Here is a 19,567-nt window from a genome sequence, read left to right as displayed (position 1 = left end):
TGGAGAGGCTGGGCCCTCTAGGTTTCAGGACATACCTGGTCTAGAGATCCATCTAGAGGTTGCAGGTTTCTGGAAAGTTACCCTAGTGCATGGAACCCTTGTAGAATCTTAAGCATATTGCCCTAGGTGTTCTTTAGGATTGGCTAGAATGGTTTTGGTTGGGATTTGGCAAGTTATGATGTCTTAACTGCAGCTTGCGTAAGAGTAACTTCCAGAGTAGCCTCTCAACTCTATTTGAACTCTCTCAGCCAGTGATACTTTATTAGTTACACTTCTTTTCCCCCTTTTAGTCAGGCTGGAATTGTTGATCTCACAGTGCCAGTGCTGGACTCATCCCTGGGGGTCATCTCCCATGCCGCTAAGGAAACTTTCAACCCTGGATGTCATGTCCCACATGGGGGGCAGGGAAGGCAGTGATTTCACTTACAGAGTTGAGCTTAAAGAGAGTGAGACCACATCTGAGCAACAAAAGAGGTCCTCCAGAAGTAATTTTCAGGCATAACTATAGGTAGACTAAGCTTCTCCACTACCTACATAAGCGTCACAAGATCAAGGCTTGCCCTTTCAACCTGGGTGTCCTCAGTGTTTGACACAGTATCAGAGGATTCCCTGATGGCAAAGTGTAATAGTTCCGTATTTTTTCTCCCATCCCTCAAGGCGCTTTGCCAATACTTTTTGATTATCTGCCTACTATATTCTAGGATGTATCTGAGCATTGCATTAAACTATACAGGATTTGAGGCTCTCATTCTTATTCTTAGCCACCTGTGTTTTGATTGTTCAAAGGAGCTATCCAGACAGGTTGAGTTAGATTATATGCTGCAGAAAATTTAGGTTCCAGACAAAATAAACATTTCTTCCTTTGGTCTTAAAAAATAGATAAGGTTCTAAAATATAGACAATGTCTTCCGTATCCCTGTGTTCTGAACTACCTTAATCCCGAGCTGATCTGCTTTGTTCTTAACTCTAAATACCAGGTTTGTAGATATATAAAACAGCCTTTCAAAATTCAGAAATAATAATTCCCACTCCAGACTAAATGGGCCTGCTACAAGAGCTTAAAATCTAGACCCCTGTTTTCTTGTAAGTATTTTCTAAAGGAGACCATACGATAACTGTTCTTTTGTTTCTGGCTTATTTTGCCTCACCAAATGTCCCACAGGTTCATTCACATAGTTTCATGCCTCACAACTTCATTCCTTTTTGTAGCAGCACAATATTTGATCACATGTATACACCGTCGTTCACCAGTCTACTTCTCAGTCAGTGCATCCTTCAGCCACCTGCCTTCGTTAGACATCATGTATAGTGCCCAAATTCCATAGTCCATCAACACTCTCAATTTTAGATAACTCATTGTTCCCAAGAGAAAGATAACCAATAAAACACCCTCACCAAGTAGGAAATCTAAACCTCCCCTTGGCTCTTGTCCCTCCCCCCATTATTTACCCCTGTTTCTGTGGTACTGCTGATGTTTTCCTATTAAACACAGCCCATAGCATGCAATGGCAGTTTTCCCCCATATCCTGGACTACTCTTTGTACACGAATCATACTTTTGAAGTAGTTCTTCCAAGAACTTATTTACATTTCCAGTGTTAAACAGTGGGACACATAGGCTTATATAACCCCTTTCAATCTTGTTTACCTTCAATATGGTAATATTGCTTGTAGACCCACTAGAGAACCGCCTTCACTTCTATCTATTCCCTTACATTTGAGTTCAACCTCATTAGCTAACCGTTCACCCATCTTAAGCTTTTACGTATCTCCTAAGTCCCCTATATTCTGTATTATAAGCCTCTAATTTTACCTTTACCATGGTCATAAAAATGGAGTCATATAATATCTATCCTTTTGTGTCTTGGCTTACTTCACTCAGCATTATGTCCTCATTGCTTATCCATCTTGTCTTGTACTTTAGTAGGTCATTTTATCTTACTGCTGCATAATATTCCATCATATGTATATACCACATTTTGTTAATCCACTTGTCTGTTGATGGGCATTTGGATTGTTACCATCTTTTGGAACTTGTAAATAATGCTGCTATGAACATTGGTGTACAAATCTCTGCTTGTCTCACTGCTTTCAGCTCTTCTGGATATATACCAAGTAGTGCTATTGCTGGGTCATAGGGCAACTTGGTATTTAGTTTACAGAACTGCCAAATTGCCTTCTACAGTGGAAGGCACATCCTCTACAACATTTATAGTTTCCTGTAATAGCAACCATTTTTATAGGTGTGAGGTGGTATCTCATTGTCATCTTGATCTGCTTTTCCCATATAGCTAATGAGAATGAGCATCTCTTCATGTGCTTTTGAGCCATCTGTATTTGCTCTTCAGAAAAATGCCTATTCATTTCTTTAGCCCACTTTACAATTGAGTTGTTTGTTCTTTTGTTTTTGAGTTGTATGATTTCTTTTTGTATACGTTATCAAACCTTTGTCTAATGTGTGATTTCCAAATACTTTCTCCCATTGAGTTGGCTGCCTCTTCACCTTTTTGACAAATCGTTTGAGGTGTAGAAGTATTTGATTTTGAGGAGTTCCCATTTATCTATTTTTTCCTTTGTTGCTTGTGCTTTAGAGGTAAAGTTTAGAAAGCTGCCTCCTTTTACACGTTTTGAAAATGTTCCTTACATTTTCTTCTAGAAGATTTATGGTGCTAGTTCTTATATTTAGGTGTTTGATCCATTTTGAGTTAATTTCTATATAGGGTCTAAGGTAAGGGTCCTCTTTCATTCTTTTGGCTATTGATATCCAGTTCTCCCATGCCCATTTATTGAAAAGACTGTTTTGTCCCAGTTCAGTGGATTTGGGGCCTTGTGAAAAATCAGTTGAGCATGTATTTGGTGGTCTATTTCTGTGCTCTTGATTTGATTCCATTGGTCAATACTTCTGTCTTTGTGTGCCAGTTCTGTGCTGTTTTGACCACTATGGCTTTATAATAAGTTTTAAAGCTAGGAAGTGTTAATCCTTCCACTTTGTTCTTCTTTTTTAGGATGCTTCTTGTTATTCAGGGTCTCTTTCCTTTCCAGATGAATTTGGTAACTAGCTTTTTCAAGTCTTTAAAGTAGGTTATTGGAATTTTGATTGATACTGCTTTGAATCTACAGATCAGTTTGGGTAGGAATGACATCTTAACTATCTTTAGATCTTCTTTGATTTCTTTTAGCAATGTTATGTAATTTTCTGTGTACAAGTCCTTTGTGTTCCTAGTTAAGTTCATTCCTAAGCACTTGATTATTTTAGTAGCTATTTTGAATGGAATTTTTTCCTTAACTGACTCCTAAGTTAGGTCATTGCTTATGTGTAGAAACATTACTAATTTTTGCACATTAATTTTAATCCCACCAACTTGCTGAATTTATTAGTACAAGTAACTTTGTTGTAGATTTATCAGAATTTACCAAGTATACTATCATGTTATCTGCAAATAATGAAAGTTTTACTTCTTCCTTTCCAATTTGGATACCTTTTATTTCTTTTTCCTGCCTGATTGCTTTAGGCTTTAGGACTCTCTGTTCATTGAGTACAGTGCTGGCTATTGGTTTTTCATATATGGCCATTATCGTATTGAGGAAGATACCTTTGATTCCTATCTTTTTGAAGTGTTTTTATCAGAAAAGGATGTTGAATTTTGTCGGATGCTTTTTCAGCATCAATCGAGTTGATCATGTGATTTTTCACTTTCAATTTGTTAATGTGCTATATTACATTGATTTTCTTGTATTGAATCATCCTTGCATCCCTGTTATAAACCCCACTTAGTTGTGGTGTATAATTCTTTTAATATGTTGTTGGATTTGATTTGCTAGTATTTTGTTGAGAATTTTTGCATCTATGTTCATTAGGGATATTGGTCTGTAGTTTTCCTTTCTTATAACATCTTTACCTGGTTTTGGTATTAAAATGATATTAGCATCATAAAATGAGTTAGGTAGTGTTCCTTTTTCCTCAATTTTTTGGAAAAGTTTGAGCAGGATTGATGTTAGTTCTTTCTGGAATGTTTGATAAAATTCCCCTGTCAAGCCATCTGGCCCGGAGCTTTTCTTTGTAGGAAGATTTTTGATGACTGATTGAATCTCTTTACTTGTGATTGGTTGTTGAGATCTTCTATTTCTTCCTGAGTCAGTGTAGCTGGTGTGTGTTTCCAGGAATTTGTCCATTTCATCTACATTGTCTAGTTTGTTGGCATATAGTTGTTCATAGTATCATCTTACAATTTCTTTTATTTCTTCAGGGTCTGTGGTAATGCACCCCTTCTTATTTCTGATTTTGTTCATTTGTCTCCTCTCTCTTGTTTTCTTTGTCAGTCTTACTAATTGTCCTTCAATTTTATTGATTTTCTCAGCCAACTTTTGAGTTTATTAACTCTTTCTTTTGTTCTTTTGTTCTGCCATTCATTTAACTCTGCTTTAATCTCTGTTGTTTCTCTTTTTCTTTTTGCTTTGGGATTCGTTTGCTGTTCTTTCTCAAGTTCTTCCAGGTGAGCAGTTAAGTCCTTGATCTTTGCTCTTTCTTGTATTTTTTATATAGGCATTTCAGACAATAAATATCCCTCTCAGTACAGCCTTTGTGGCATCCTATAATTTCTGTTATGTTGTATTCTTGTTTACATTCATAACCAGATACTTACTGATTTGTCTAGCAATTTCTTCTTTGACCCACTGGTTGTTTAAGAGTGTGTTATTTAATCTTCATATATTTATGAAAGTTCTTACTCTTTAGTGGTTATTGATATCCAGCTTAATTCCATTGTGATCAGAGAAAGTGCTTTGATCATTGTTTTCAAATTTGTAAAGACCTGTTTTGTGCTCCAGTATACGCTCTGTCCTGGAGAATATTCCATGAGCTCTAGAGAAGAATGTATATCCTGGTGTTTGGGGGTGTAATGGTCTATATATGTCTGTTAGTTCTAATTCATTTATCAAGTGGTTTAACTTCTCTATTTTCTTGTTGATCTTCTGTCTGGTTCTGTCTGTATAGAAAAGTGCTGTGTTGAAGTCTCCTACAATTATTGTTGAAATGTTTACCACTCCCTTCATCTTTGCCAGTGTTTGTTTCATGTACTTTGGAGCTCTTTGATTGGAAGCTTAAACGTTTATGATTGTTATTTCTTCTTGGTAAATTGTCCCTTTTATTAATATATTGTGTCCTTCTTTGTCTCTTATGATGTCTTTTCATTTCAAGTCTGTTTTGTTCGTTAGTATAGCTGCTCCTGCTTTCTTTTTTGTGTGGAACATCTTTTTCCATCCTTTCACTTTCAATGTATTTGTATCCTTGTGTCTAAGATGAGTCTCTTGTAAGCAGCATGTAGCTGGATTGTATTTCTTGATCCATTCTGCCAGTCTGTATCTTTTAATTGGTAAGTTTGAATAGCATTTAGAGTTATTACTGAAAGGTATTTCTTGAGTCTACCATCTTATCTTTAGGGTTTTATTTTTCAGATCTACGTATTCTTTTCCCTCTTTCTCTTTTTATAATAAGTTACCCTTCTTGTTACTCTTCAATTCTTTGGCCTCCTCCAGACCTCCCTCTCCTGCCTTTTGTTTTCAACTGGTGAAATTCCTTTTAGTATTTCTTAAAAGGCCAGTCTTTTGTTGACACATTCTTTCAGAATTTATTTGTCTGTGAAAATTCTCTGTTTGAAGGGCAGTTTGGCTGAGTACAGACTTCTTGGCTGGAAGTCTTTCTCTTTCAGGATCTTAAATATATCATACCACTGCCTTCTCACCTCCATAGTGCCAGTTAAATAGTCTGAATTCAGTTTTATGTGGTATCCCTTGTATGTAGTAGATTGTTTTTGTCTTGCTGCTTTCAGGATTTTCTGCTTCTCTTCAACATTTGACAGACTGGTTAGTGCCAGAGGACCCGGGCACTACTACTTCTTCTACACCAATGATTCTTATATTTGTGCATTTTGTCCATCATTTCCCTGAGATCCGATTCGAATTTTTCCATCTTTTTTGCCATTTGCTATTTTGAGTGGTCAGAATCAGTTGTCCTGTCCTCTGTTTGACTTATTCTGTTTTCTATCTCTTCAAGTCTGCTGTTGTGTATCCCTAGTACGTTTTTTTTGTTTTTTTTTTTTTTAACATGGGCAGGCACCGGGAATTGAACCCGGGTCCTCTGGCATGGCAGGCAAATAGGTCTTGAAGAAGGCCTATTTGGATTTATACTATTTGGAGTTCATTGAGTTTCTTTGACCTGCATATTCATGTCCTTTATAAGAATTAGGAAGTTTTCCCCCATTATGTCTTCAACTGATCTTCCTAGCCCTTTACTCTTATCTTCTCCTTCTTCTACACCAATGATTCTTATATTTGTGCATTTTGTCCATCATTTCCCTGAGATCCGATTCGAATTTTTCCATCTTTTTTGCCATTTGCTATTTTGAGTGGTCAGAATCAGTTGTCCTGTCCTCTGTTTGACTTATTCTGTTTTCTATCTCTTCAAGTATGCTGTTGTGTATCCCTAGTACGTTTTTTTTGTTTTTTTTTTTTAACATGGGCAGGCACCGGGAATTGAACCCGGGTCCTCTGGCATGGCAGGCAAGCATTCTTGCCTGCTGAATCACCGTGGCCCGCCCCCTAGTATGTTTTTGATTTGCTCCACAGCATCCTTAATATCTGTGATATCTGCTATTTTTCTGTTTCTTCTTTCAAGTTCCTCTTCATTCTCTTTTAGTGTCTTCTTGATGTCCTTTATGTCATTAGCCATCCCATTTATTTTATTTAATAGGGTTGTTAGAACGTCTCTGATTAGTTGTTCCAAAATCTGAGTCTCCTCTGGTATTTTAATTTGGTCATTAAGCTGGACTATATCTGTTTGCATCACGATATGCTTAGTGATCTTCTGTTGTCTTCATGACATGTAAATATCTTGATTGATTTACTTTGGAAGTTGATTTCTTCAGTAGTCTAAAGCCTTGTATTTGGGGGATGGATGTGGAGTAGGATGCAGGGCCTGGGGCAGATCACAACAGTGCAGTGATATATTGCAGCGTGAGTTGAGAATGTTACACTGGTGCTCATGAGCATGGGTGCCCAACGATGGGTAGGATGTGGCTGTGCAGATGCACGGGTCTAGGGGGCATGGCCCTGGTGTGTGCTGGTCTAGGGCATGGGTCCCTTTGTGTGCATGAGCAAAGCTCAGAGCAGCAGGCTGCATTGTGCCTACATGGACTGGGAGCAGATGTGGCCTGGCTGCACAGGTCAGCACTTGCCCAAAGCTCTGGGCATGACTGGGGGCCATGTGCATTCGCAGATCTGAGATGGTTGTAAACTGATGTACATGTGCACAGAGCTCAAGGGGCTGAATGGGGTTGTACAACTGTATGGACTGGGGGTGGGTGAAGCCTGAGTATGGAAGTAAGCACACATACAGTATTTATGTGCTGTCGACCACCTGCAGGGGCCGGGGACTGGGAGGTAGAGCTCAGGAGGGGCAGGGTAAGATTGGACTTTTGCAGAAGAAATGGGTTGGGCCATGGTGGGCATGCATGCACTTGGGGTGGGGTTGTGGGGTGGATATGTGATTAGGGGTTGGTGTGGGGGGGCACTTGGAGCACAGGGAGAGATGACAGGGTTCAGGTGCATAGGGTATGGGGCAAGTTGTGTGTCATGGGGTTGCTCTGGTGAGGGTATTATCATCAAAGAACATGGCTTGTCTTAATTCCTGGTCCCCATCTCCCCATGCATATACTCCTGAGGGCTCCAGGCTTCTGAGTTAGGGTGTTTGCACCAGCCAGATGGTCTCTGATTCTCTCCTTCTTAGTTCCTCACTGTTTACACCAGGGTCACCCTATGCAGTTCAGAAGACCCTCTTAGGTCACTTACACACTGAAATCACAGTCTCAGTTGCCCTCCTGTCCCTTCTCTTGTTGTTCTTGGAACGGGTTTGAACTCGATCAGTCCTATCCCGCCATCTTCCCAGAACTCCTCCCTGATACTTGTTTTTAACAATAACATCTCACCCCCAGAATTCTGCTACCTACCAACTAAAGATCCAAGAATGTACTAGCAAAAATCTTCAGAGTGATAGAATTTATGTTTTAAAGCCAATAAATAAAAACATGTAATTTATTCACAGGAGTTCTCTTATTCAGAGTCTATTTGTTATCTAAGAGCTTAGTCCCAGTTTGTCTATTTGCATTATTTTTAAGGCTTGCAGGGGAAATTATGACTTAAAATAAAAATGACTACAGATAGGAAGAGAAACAACAGAAACACACACACACACAAAGAATGTGAGTACTGAGTTTCAGAAAAGTAAATTTAGATAATAATAAGACATATATCCACATTCCTTAAATTCTGAAGATATCATAATTTTACAGTGATAGTTTAATAATTGTTAACAATAGTGGTAATCATCAGTCACCAATAGATAAAATTTTCAGTATTTAGAGTTGTAAAAGATAGGTAAATGTGAAGTATATTTTAAATTAGTTTCATCCAAAATGGTAAAAACCAAAAACTAGTATTGATATTTTTAATGTAGGGATGACCAAACGTTTTCTATTAAGGACTAGAAAATAAATATTTTTAGACTTTGTGGGCCATATGTTCTGAATCCACCTATTCACCTGTGCTATTGTAACAAGGAAACACCATAGACATTATGTAAATGAATAGGAGTATCTGTTTCAGTAAAACTTTATTAAAAAAAAAAACGAAACAGGTGGCCAGCCATAGTGCTTTTTTGTTTGTTTGTTTTTTGGGTACATAGCCCAGAAATCGAACCCATGCACCTATAATGCTTGTTTTAAGGAAGACAAAGAAAAATATAAAATAAAACAAAAGGTTTTTACTATGTTTCACATTTAAAAACAGAGAAATCAGGGCAAGAGAGGGATGACTTGGTAGCTTTCATAGTAAGGGTTAAGCTGGGGGGAAAATGATGACATTTTAATATATTTAAGTATTATTTCACTTGAATATTAGTTCATGAAGAAAAGGATCAGCTCCTAAAATGCCTTCCTCCTGATTGGGACAGAGTAAATATTCATAGCAAATATATTTCAAAGTACTTTCTCATAAAACCCAATTTCTGTACTGATCTGTATGATTCTAGCTTCTTTCCAAATTCCTGAAGCTGTTAAGAACATTCTCTTAGCCATTTCATCTGAGTATAAATATGTCATATCATGTGCTACCTTGTCCTGGTTGCTCTAATGACTGTATTCCAGACATCTTGCAATATTAATAGAATTTAACCCAAAATAAGAATGAGATAGCCAAAATGCAAATATGCAGAGCAGATAGGAAATTGGTAATTCAGTTCTCTTAGAGTAGCTGAAATTTTTTAATCCCATCTGTTAAAGAAAAATAAAGGAAAAAAATGATACCATGATAAAATTGGGGTAGTGTTTTGGTCATTAGGATATATTAGTATATTCTAAATAGCTATCCTATTTCAGCACTCTTGTGTTTTATTTCAAAATCATATGCTAAAATCTAACCTAGAAAATCATGGGCTTTCATGGCTTGGCATCCAGCATGTCATGATCATGAGAACATTTGTTTATCTGCATATTATTGCACAGAAGAAGGGATAACTAAAACAGTATCAATCAAATGTTATTCTAGGAATAATTACACTTTAATTTCTCTCAAAAAGCAAATAAGAAATATGGTGACTAGAAATTCCTGCAGTTTTCTCTGTTCCCTCCCAAAATTCTAAGAAAACAAAGAAACGTTGGGAAAATTTTGAAAGATGGAATACTGTTGGAGGAAAATGTGAAACCTAAGTGCCTGCTAAGGAGGATAACAAAAAGAAGTACATTCTCATAGAGTCTTGGAAAGGCTCAGGTATTCGATCTACCAGCTATTCTGAAAGCCAGAGATAAATTATGGGACAGAAAATAAGGAGACCAGTTTAAAGTCCCTATAAAGGGTGCTTAGAAGCCCACTGCTTAAGCCCCCATTCCCACAGAAGATTAGAAGCTTATTGTCTGAAGTTATTAAATCAGAGAAGTTCCAGACTTGTGAATATCAGAGTGGAGGGTAGGTTCAATTACTATCCTGGACTAAGGGGATTAATACTTGAAAATTCTTTGTATGGACTGGTGAGATTCCTCCTCTGCTCGTTTCAGATGCTAGAACATGAGCAGCTTGTTTTTTGTTTTGTTTTGTTTTGTTTTGTTTTTTGCCTACAGTGGGGTAGATTGGGGAAGTCTCCTATGAATAAACTAAACTGATCCAGAGGGGAAAGAAGAAAACTATCGTTGTTGACCTTTGAGTTTTCTCAAAAAAAAATTGTGAGCTTGCATCTTCTTCCATAGCTGGAATCTGTAGTGCATGGTTGGGTTCTTTCTTAAAATAAGCTGAGAACTCTGTTTACCTACAATTTTAAGTTCTGTATTCTATAACACCATTAATTTTAATGATGTGTTAGCATCATGAAAAGAGTAAAGTAGAAAAAAGAAGACTTCAATGAAAATTCCATTTTTTATTATTTCTAAAATTACCCAAGTGTGTGTAGTGGATTGTGAATGTATTATTTAAAAGATACTATATTTTAATGAACTATGTTCATCTTTTGTATATTCTAGTCAGCTATGTATCTAACCTCCCCACATCTCAGTGGCTTAAAACAACAATTATTTATCCCTGCTTATATATCTGTTGTTCAGCTAGGTACTGGATCATCTTGGAAGGGCCTGGCTTCATGCTGTATCTTAGGTCCATGTCCGTTCAAACGTGTCTGTCATTCTTGCACCAGCAAGCTAGCCAGGGCTTATTCTTTTAGTGATAGAAGTATAAGAGGATAAGCGCAAATGCCCAAGCATGTCCACGCATTTGTTCGCATCACGTCTACCATCATCATCCAATGACCAAAACAAGTCATGAGGCAAAGCCCAGAGTTAAGAAGTGGGAAATTATATACCATTGCAAATTGGTGGAATTTCAAAGTCATAAGGCATAGGGTTTATATATAATTCATTGGTAGTATTTGTGTAGGTCTGGTGCTGTAGCCTCCACAGATATCAGTGAACCTGTATACTGTTCATACTTTAGATCCCCAGTATGACCTGAAATCTACTTATTTTGTGGAAGTCTTATAAGTAAATTTAAATCTGCTCTAGAATTAAAATGTGTATGAAATAAAGATTATAGCATTTTTAAATTTTATGAGCAAGCCATATTGTCATAATTTTTACCCTAGAAATATTACTTTTAGTGAATACTTTTAGCTTATTAATATTGAAACATATGGATATGTTGTTAGAACTGGTATGTTTCCGGTATCAAATTATGACCTTAAGGTATTATTTAGCAGAAAAAATGGGAGAGGGAAAAAAAAGGAAATAGGTTCCTCCCATATGCCAGATACTATTAGGTACCATAGCTGTATTTCATTTTATCTTTAAAATAATCCTGGAAGTAGACAGTATCTTCTTGGGCTTTCTTTTTCTTTCTCTCATATAGAAAACGTGAACTCCAGATACATTATGTACATTTTTTTTTTTTTTTTTTTACATTCACTTATTGAGCAGTAGGGGCTGGAAATTTAGTTAGTCTGCTCCAAAACTGGTATCTTTTTGGCTAATCCAGGAACTGTGGAAAGAAAGATAGTTGCTGTTACAGCTGGTCAAGTGTTAAGCATATTCTATATAAGTTGTAAACCCAAAGGCCCCTTTCCTTACCCTTTAGGGGAATCTGAGCAGAAGTGTATGCCTTAAACCGCTGAGAAAACCCCCTATCAGATTTCAGTGTCATCTATGTGTAGATGTCAGAAGTACTCAGTGAGTAAGAAAAGAACACCCTAAATTGAGGGACCAGTGAAGTGAAAAAGCTGTCTTAGGAAGAGGGTCCCAGATGAAACCTGAAAGACTATAACTTTCTGTCATTTACATTCCTACCCAGTGTAGACAAGTAAGAGGACTCAAGGTCATTGCCTCATTCCAATATATACATATATACCTAATTTTGAGAATTATGTGCTTTGTTTCTGTTTTTCACAGAAAACATTGTTTTTAGCTCCTTTGTAAGCCTCATTGAAAGTAAAAAATACAAGTCATTATTTTATATAATTATTGTATGTTATAGGATTATGTATTATATATTTGTATTATGTATTTATGCTTAATTTAGTCTGAATACTTAAAAAGTTGTTTTGCAGTATATGAATAATGCTTCGTATAATTGCAATTTTGAAAATATTAAACTGTTTCTGTCGCTGCTGTTTGGCTCTGTTGTTTTTCTTTACTGTAGAAATAAGTGTATAACTATTGGCCTGCTTATTAATGTAGATGTTTTAAAATTTTCCCTCCTCAAAAAGATAGTGTGAAAATTATATACTAGATTTAGATTGGAGTTTTCTCGTATAAAATTTTATTTTAATTTCTGTTGACTTGACCAGAAAGTACATATTCGAAATCAAGTTAAACAATATATAGCAACAGATTAAATCCAAAACCAGATGTGAAAATTTTCTATTAAGTCAGACATTAAAAAACTTACAGAAATGTAAAATTCTGCAATTTTCAATATTTCTGTCATGGAAAATGTTATATTCCATAAAATATTAGTTATGTTTACATGAAATTGATTTTTATTATTATTTTAAATGAACTATTAACCAGTTTTTCTCATTTTCAAATTTCTAATATGATAAATTTTAATATATATAATCCATATAAATTAATAATCTTTGGGATCTGTTTTTTGTTTGTTTGTTTGTTTGTTTTATGTAAGGGGCCAAAGACCAAAAAGTTTAAGAATTATTCCTGTAAGAAAATGTATCAAGAAAAGTAAAGTACATGTGAGAAAAAGGAAAAGTTCAAGTTTTTAAAATACTGCTGTTATATTCAGAGGTCCTGCACTTGGTAGACAAAGTATTAGTTTGTTTGGTCTCCGTTTTAGTTTTTAATTATGTATCAAATACACTTATTTTGAATTCAGTCTGTCTTTCTCAGACCATTTATGAGTTAAATATTTTTTGTATACATTGCTGTTTCTTTGGATGTTAACTTGATACTAATGTGATCATTTACTTGAGAATTATAGACCTTCATAAACTATGCTGAAAGCCTTTCAGGAATATGACAATATCTTTCTTTTTAATTGGGCTCCTACTGAGTTCTGTGTTTTACTGATGAAAATTTGGTAGATATTTCCTGGGACTTGTGAATAATCCATTTAGTCAAGTATGAACTTTGATGAATGCAGTCCTGTTCTTAGGTCTACTTACAGAGTTTGGTGACTAGATAAGAGGTAAAACTAAAAATGTCAATGTGTGTTTTTTCTGTGTATTTCTCTGCAGGATGACGTAGCTTTGCCCAAGACTTAGAAGCTAAGGAGAAAATGAGCCTGACATCTTGGTTTTTGGTGAGCAGTGGAGGCACTCGCCATAGGCTGCCACGAGAAATGATTTTTGTTGGAAGAGATGACTGTGAGCTCATGTTGCAGGTAATGTGTCAGCCTCTTGTATGTGTTCACTTAAAACTTGGAACTGGTATAAAATATGTTTGTATTATTCTGGAGAACAGGGATGTTTAGATTTGGACTTCCTTGCTTTCTCTATGTCTTTTTAGCTCTGGCTACCAGTTCAATAAATCCTCCCCACCCCGCTTGAATCATTTAAAAAAAAAAAAGGTCTAATTATTGAGGAATATATTTTGAGCTGAAAAATTAGAGCTCAGAACAGAGAAGTTTATTCTTAAGAACTAGGAAGCTCCACACCGTACACTTTGAAAATAAGGCTTGCAAATAATTCATAAATTCTGAAAAGCATGGAATGGAACTGAAATTTTAATCCTGGCTACTTCAGTGGTACTGAAATTAGTTTTACTGACTCTTTTAGAGATGTTCATTATCATGCCTTTTAATAGTTAAGCGTAATTAAAGATTGGTATTTATTGAATCATATATAAAGGAAGTATTTCTTAAATAAATACTTTTATTTATTTTAATTCTTAAATACTTTTAAAGGGCATTTTTAAGGTATCTTTGAGTAAGGTAATTAGCCAGAAAATGAATCTCTGAATCTTTGCAGATTTAATAACTTTAATGTTAGGATAAAATGAAGTATATCATTATTAGAATTAGCCTACGTAGTGAATCAAGAGGCATATCTCACAGTCCTGGCAATCTAAATTAAAGTGTTATGCTGCACTGTCCCTTCCCATGTTTCTTCTTTGTTTTGTTTGTTTGTTTTTATGATTTTGTTGGTAACTCTTAACGTGAGCCAAAGTAGAAATGCTTATTTCATTAGCCTAGGGTTTCCACTGGTGGTGATTTTACTGCCCACCCCACCCAGGGGACATTTAGCAATATCTGGATACGTTCTGACTGCCACAAATTTTGGTAGTGTATTGAACTGACATCTAGTGGGTAGAGATCAGGGATATTGCTAAATGTTTCCCTACGTTTTCTTCTAGAAGCTTTATGGTACTGGTTCTTATATTTAGGTGTTTGATCCCATTTGAGTTAGTTTTTGTATAACATGTAAGGTAAGGGTCCTCTTTGATTCTTCTGCCTATTGATATCCAATTCTCCCATGTCCATTTATTGAAAAGACTGTTTAGTTCCAGTTCAGTGGATTTGAGGGCCTTGTGAAAGATCAGTTTACCATAGATTTGGTGGTCTATTTCTGCACTCTCAATCCAATTTCAGAGGTCAGTACTTCTTTCTGCACTCTTGATTTGAGTCTGTTGATCAATATTTCTGTCTTTGAGACAGTACTTTGCTGTTTTTACTACTATGGCTTTATAATAAGTTTTAAATTGGGCAATGTTAATCTTCCCACTTTCTTCTTACTTTTTAAAATGCTTTTAGCTATTCAGGGTCTCTCCCTTCCAGGTGAATTTGGTAACTAGCTTTTCCAGATTGGTACTGCGTTGAATTTGTAGATCAATTTGGGGAGAATTGACAACTACATTCAACCTTCCTATCCATGAGCATAGAATGTCTTTCCACCTATTTAGATCTTCTTTTATTTCTGTTAACAATGTTATGCAGTTCTTCGTGCACAGGTCCTTTACATCCCTAATTCATTCCTAGATACTGGATTCTTTTAGTTGCTATTTTGAATGGAATTTTTTCCTTAATATCAATTAAGTTAGGCTATTTCTGATTTTGCACATCAATTTTATATCCCATCCACTTGCTGAATTTATTAGCTCAAGTACCTTTATTGTAGACTTCTCAGAATTTTCCAAGTATAGTATCATGTTATCTGTAAATAATGAAAGTTTTACTTCTTCTTTTCCAATTTGGATGCATTTTATATCTTTTTCCTGCCTGATTGCTCTTGCTAGAATTTCTAGTACAATGTTGAATAATAGTGGTGACAGAGGGTATCCTTGTCTCATTCCCTATATTAGCAGGGAAAGCTTTCTCCCTCTCACCATTGAGTACGATGCTGGCTATGGGTTTCTCATATTTACCTTTTATCATGTTGAGGAAGTTACCTTTGATTCCTAACTTTTGAGGTGTTTTTATCAGAAAAGGATGTTGAATTTTGTCCAGTGCTTTTTCAGCATGAATCGAGATAATCATGTGATTTTTTTTCCCTTTAATAATGGGTTGTATAACTGATATAGTTATATCAGTTATAACTGATCAGTTATATACAGTTATATCAGTTATAACTGTATAACTGTATAACTGATTTCCCTTTAATAATGGGTTGTATTATGTTAACTGATTTCCCTTTAATAATGGGTTGTATTATGTTAACTGATTTTCTTGTGTTGAATTATCCTTGCACTCCTGGTATAAATCCCACCAGGAATTTATACCAGAAATATAATTCTTTTAATGTGTTATCGGATTTGATTTGTTAGTATTTTGTTGAGAATTTTTGCATCTTTGTTCATTAGGAAAATTGGCCTGTAGTTTTCCTTTCATGGTATCTTTACCCAGTGACATCTTAGTCAGCCTTGCTAGTAGCCCATTGATTTTACTGATATTCTTGAAGAACCATCTTTTTGTTTTATTGAGTCTTTCTGTTGTTCCTTTGTTCTCTCATTCATTTAACTCTGCTTTAATCTTAGTTATTTCTCTTATTCTGTTTGCTTTGGGGTTAGTTTGCTGTTCTTTTTCAAGTTCCTCCAGGTGAGCAGTTAAGTCCTCTATTCTTGCTCTTTTTCTTTTTTAATATAGGCAGCATTTAGGGCAATAAATTTCCCTCTAAGCACAGTCTTTTCAGCATCCCATAAGTTCTGATATGTTGTATTCTCATTTTTCTTCATCTCCAGATAGCTATTGATTTCTCTAGCAATTTCTTCTTTTACCCACTCATTGTTTAAGAGTGCTGTTTAATCCATATATGTGTGTAGGTTCTTGTTCTTTGGTGGTGATTGATTTCCAGCTTTACTCCATTGTGATCAGAGAAAGTGCTTTGAATAATGTCAGTGTTTTTAAATTTATAAAGACCTGTTTTGTGTATAAAAACATCCTGGAGAATGTTCCATGAGCACTAGAGAAGAATGTATATCCTGGTGTTTTGAGGTATAACGACCTATATATCTGTTAGGTCTACTTCATTTGTCATACTGTGTAAGTTCTCTTTCCTTGTTGATCCTGTCTGGTTGTTCTGTCTGTAGATGAGAGTGGTGTGTTGAAGTCTCCTATTGTTATTGTTGAAATGTCTGTTACTCTCTTCAGTATTGCCAATGTCTATCTCATATTCTTTGGAGCTCCTTGATTGGAAACAGAGGCTTTTTTTTTTAATTGTGAAATATAGTATATATACAAAAAAGCAATACATTTCCAAGTAGTTATAGAACTCATTTTAAAGATTGGTATGGGTTACAGTTCCCCGATTTTTTGTATTTTCTCCTAGCTGCTCCAAGACTCTAGAGACCAACAGAAATACCAATATGATTCAGCAGTCAAACTCATTTGTTACATCCTATCTTCTCTGTTATGCTCCTTCTCTTTAAATAACATATATACATGAAAGCAATAAATTTCACAGTACATTGCAACAGTTAGTTATAGAACAAATTTCAGAGTTTGGTATGAGTTACAATTCCACAATTTTAGGTTTTTATTTCTAGCTGCTCTAGGAGGCTGAAAGAAATATCAGCGTAATGATTCAGCACTCATACTCATTTGTTAAACCTGGCCTTCTCTATATATAAACTCCACCATCACCTTTGATCTTTCTCCCACTCTTTAGGGGTATTTGGGTTATGCCCATTCTAAATTTTTTACGTTGGAAGAGGCTGTTGATAATATGGGATTGTGGGGGCTTGGGGTGGAACTACTGGATGTTCTAGAAAGGCTGGCCGCTCTGCATTTCAGGACTTATCTGCTCCAGGGACCCATCTGGAGGTTGTAGGTTTTGAAGAGTTACCTAGTACATGGTACCTTTATAGAATCTTATATAATGCCCTAGGTATTCTTTAGGATACGTAGGAATGGTTTTGGCTGGGGTTTGGCAAGTTATGATAGGTAGCAATGCTTAACTGAAGCATGCATAAGAGTGACCTCCAAGTAGCCTCTTAACTCTATTTGGACTCTCTCAGCTACTGATACCTTATTTATTACACTTCTTTCCCCAATTTTGTTGAACACACAGGGCCAGGGCCAGGTTCATCCCTGGGAGTCATTGCCCATGCTGCCAGGGAGACTTTCATTCCTGGATGTCAGGGAGTATAACAATTTATGATTGTTATTTGTTATTGGTTAGTTGTCCCTTTTACTAATATATAGTGTCCTTGCTTATCTGTTTTGGTTTCTTGACAGTTAAAGTCTATTTTGTCTGATAGCAGTACAGCTACTTCTGCTTTCTTTCAGTTACAGCCTGCATACAACATATTCTACCAATCTTTTCACTTTCAGTCTGTTTGTATCCATGTGTCTAAGATGAATCTTTTGCAAGCGACATATGGATGGATTATATTTCTTAATCCATTCTTCCAGTCTGTATCTTTTCATTGGTAGGTTTCATTTGTTAACATTCAGAAGTATTACTATAAAGGCATTTCTTTCTTTTTTTTTTTTTTTTACATGGGCAGGCACCGGGAATCAAACCCGGGTCCTCTTGGCATGGCAGGCAAGCATTCTTGCCTGCTGAGCCATCATGGCCCGCCCATAAAGGCATTTCTTGAATCCACCATCTTATTCTTTGGATTTTGTCAGGTCTATGTGTTCTTTTCCCTCTCCCTTTTTATCCTTTAGGTTACCCATATTGGTATTCTTCAATTTTGTGCCCTCCTCCAGATCTTCTACTCCTGTCTTTTTTTTCAGCTGACAGACTCCCTTTAGTATTTCTTACAGAGCTGGTCTCTTATTGACAAATTCTTTCAGGATTTGTTTGCTGTGAAAATTTTAATCTCTCCCTCAGTTTTGAAGGATGATTTCCTTGGTGTTCTAGTTTGCTAACTGCCGGAATGCAACACTCCAGAGACGGATTGGCTTTTAATAAAAGGGAATTTATTTCATTAGTTCTTCAGAGAAAAGGCAGCTAACTTTCACTGAGGTTCTTTCTTACATGGGATGATTCCTTTCTGCATCTCCAAGGGCCGAGATTTCTTGGCTTCAGACCCAAGCTTCCATGGTTCTCACTCTGCATACTCCAAATTGTCCCTTTTGTATCACCCTTTGTCTAGATTGGCAGTGGTTCCATTTATACCAACGGTCTCTTCAAGCACTCCAGGACTTCTCCATCATTCTCTTCACAGTTCCTCCAAAATCTTCCTCTTAGCCATCCAAAAAACTGTTCCACCAATATGTCTCTGGTATTGCAAACTGCAGCAGCACCCCATTCTCCGGTTCCAAAATCTGTTCTAGTTTGCTAGCTGCCGGAATGCAACATACCAAAGACATATTGGCTTTTAACAATAGGGATTTATTTTATTAGTTCTTTACAGGAAAGGCAGCTAACTTTCACTGAGGTTCTGTCTTACATGGGAAGGCACAGGGTGATCTCTGCTGGCCTTCTCTCCAGGCCTCTGGGTTCCAACAACTTTTCCCAGGGTAATTTCCTTCTGCATCTCCAAAGGCCTGGGCTGAGCTGCAAGTGCCGAGGTGAGGTGAGGTATGCTGAGCTGCTTGGGCTGTGCTACATTGTGCTCTCTCATTTAAGCACCAGCCAATTAAGTCAAACATCATTCATTGCAGCAGGCACGCCTCCTAGCCGACTGCAGATGTAATCAGCAACAAATGAGGTTCAGTACCATTGGCTCATGTCCACAGCAACAGAACTAGGTCCCTTCACCTGGCCTAGTTGACAACTGAATCTAACTACCACACCTGGATACAGAATTCTTGGCTGAAAGTCTTTGTCTTCAGGATCTTGAATATATCATACCATTGACTCCTTGCCTCCATGGTGCCAGTTGAGTAGTCTGAACTCAGTCTTATGTGGTTTCCCTTGTATGTAGTAGATTGTTTTTCTCTTTCCACTTTCAAGATTTTCTGCTTTCTTCAACATTTGACAGACTGATTCGTATGTGTCTTGGGGTGGGCCTATTAAGATTTAATCTAATTGGAGTTCACTGGGCTTCTTTGATTTGCATATTTATATCTTTTATAAAGGTTGGGAATTTTCCCCCATTAGGTCCTCCACTAATCTTCCTAGCCCTTCACTCTTCTCTTCTTCT

At 36.5% G+C, this 19,567-nt stretch overlaps 1 protein-coding gene across 8 annotated transcripts in view; it reads left to right on the top strand.

The window, feature by feature from the left end:
* The window catches only part of CEP170 (centrosomal protein 170), a 187,161-nt gene that overhangs the window by 43,168 nt on the left and 124,426 nt on the right, over window positions 1-19,567 (top strand). For all 8 annotated transcript variants that reach the window (XM_077168469.1, XM_077168468.1, XM_077168472.1 and 5 more), the window contains exon 2: window positions 13,276-13,421. In XM_077168469.1, the coding sequence (XP_077024584.1) occupies window positions 13,317-13,421 (105 nt within the window). In that variant the 5' untranslated portion in view covers window positions 13,276-13,316. The remainder of the gene's footprint in view (window positions 1-13,275; window positions 13,422-19,567) is intronic.

Source organism: Tamandua tetradactyla, chromosome 7, assembly GCF_023851605.1.
Source record: "Tamandua tetradactyla isolate mTamTet1 chromosome 7, mTamTet1.pri, whole genome shotgun sequence".
NCBI lineage: Eukaryota > Metazoa > Chordata > Mammalia > Pilosa > Myrmecophagidae > Tamandua > Tamandua tetradactyla.
This window is presented reverse-complemented; position numbering and strand designations above follow the sequence as displayed.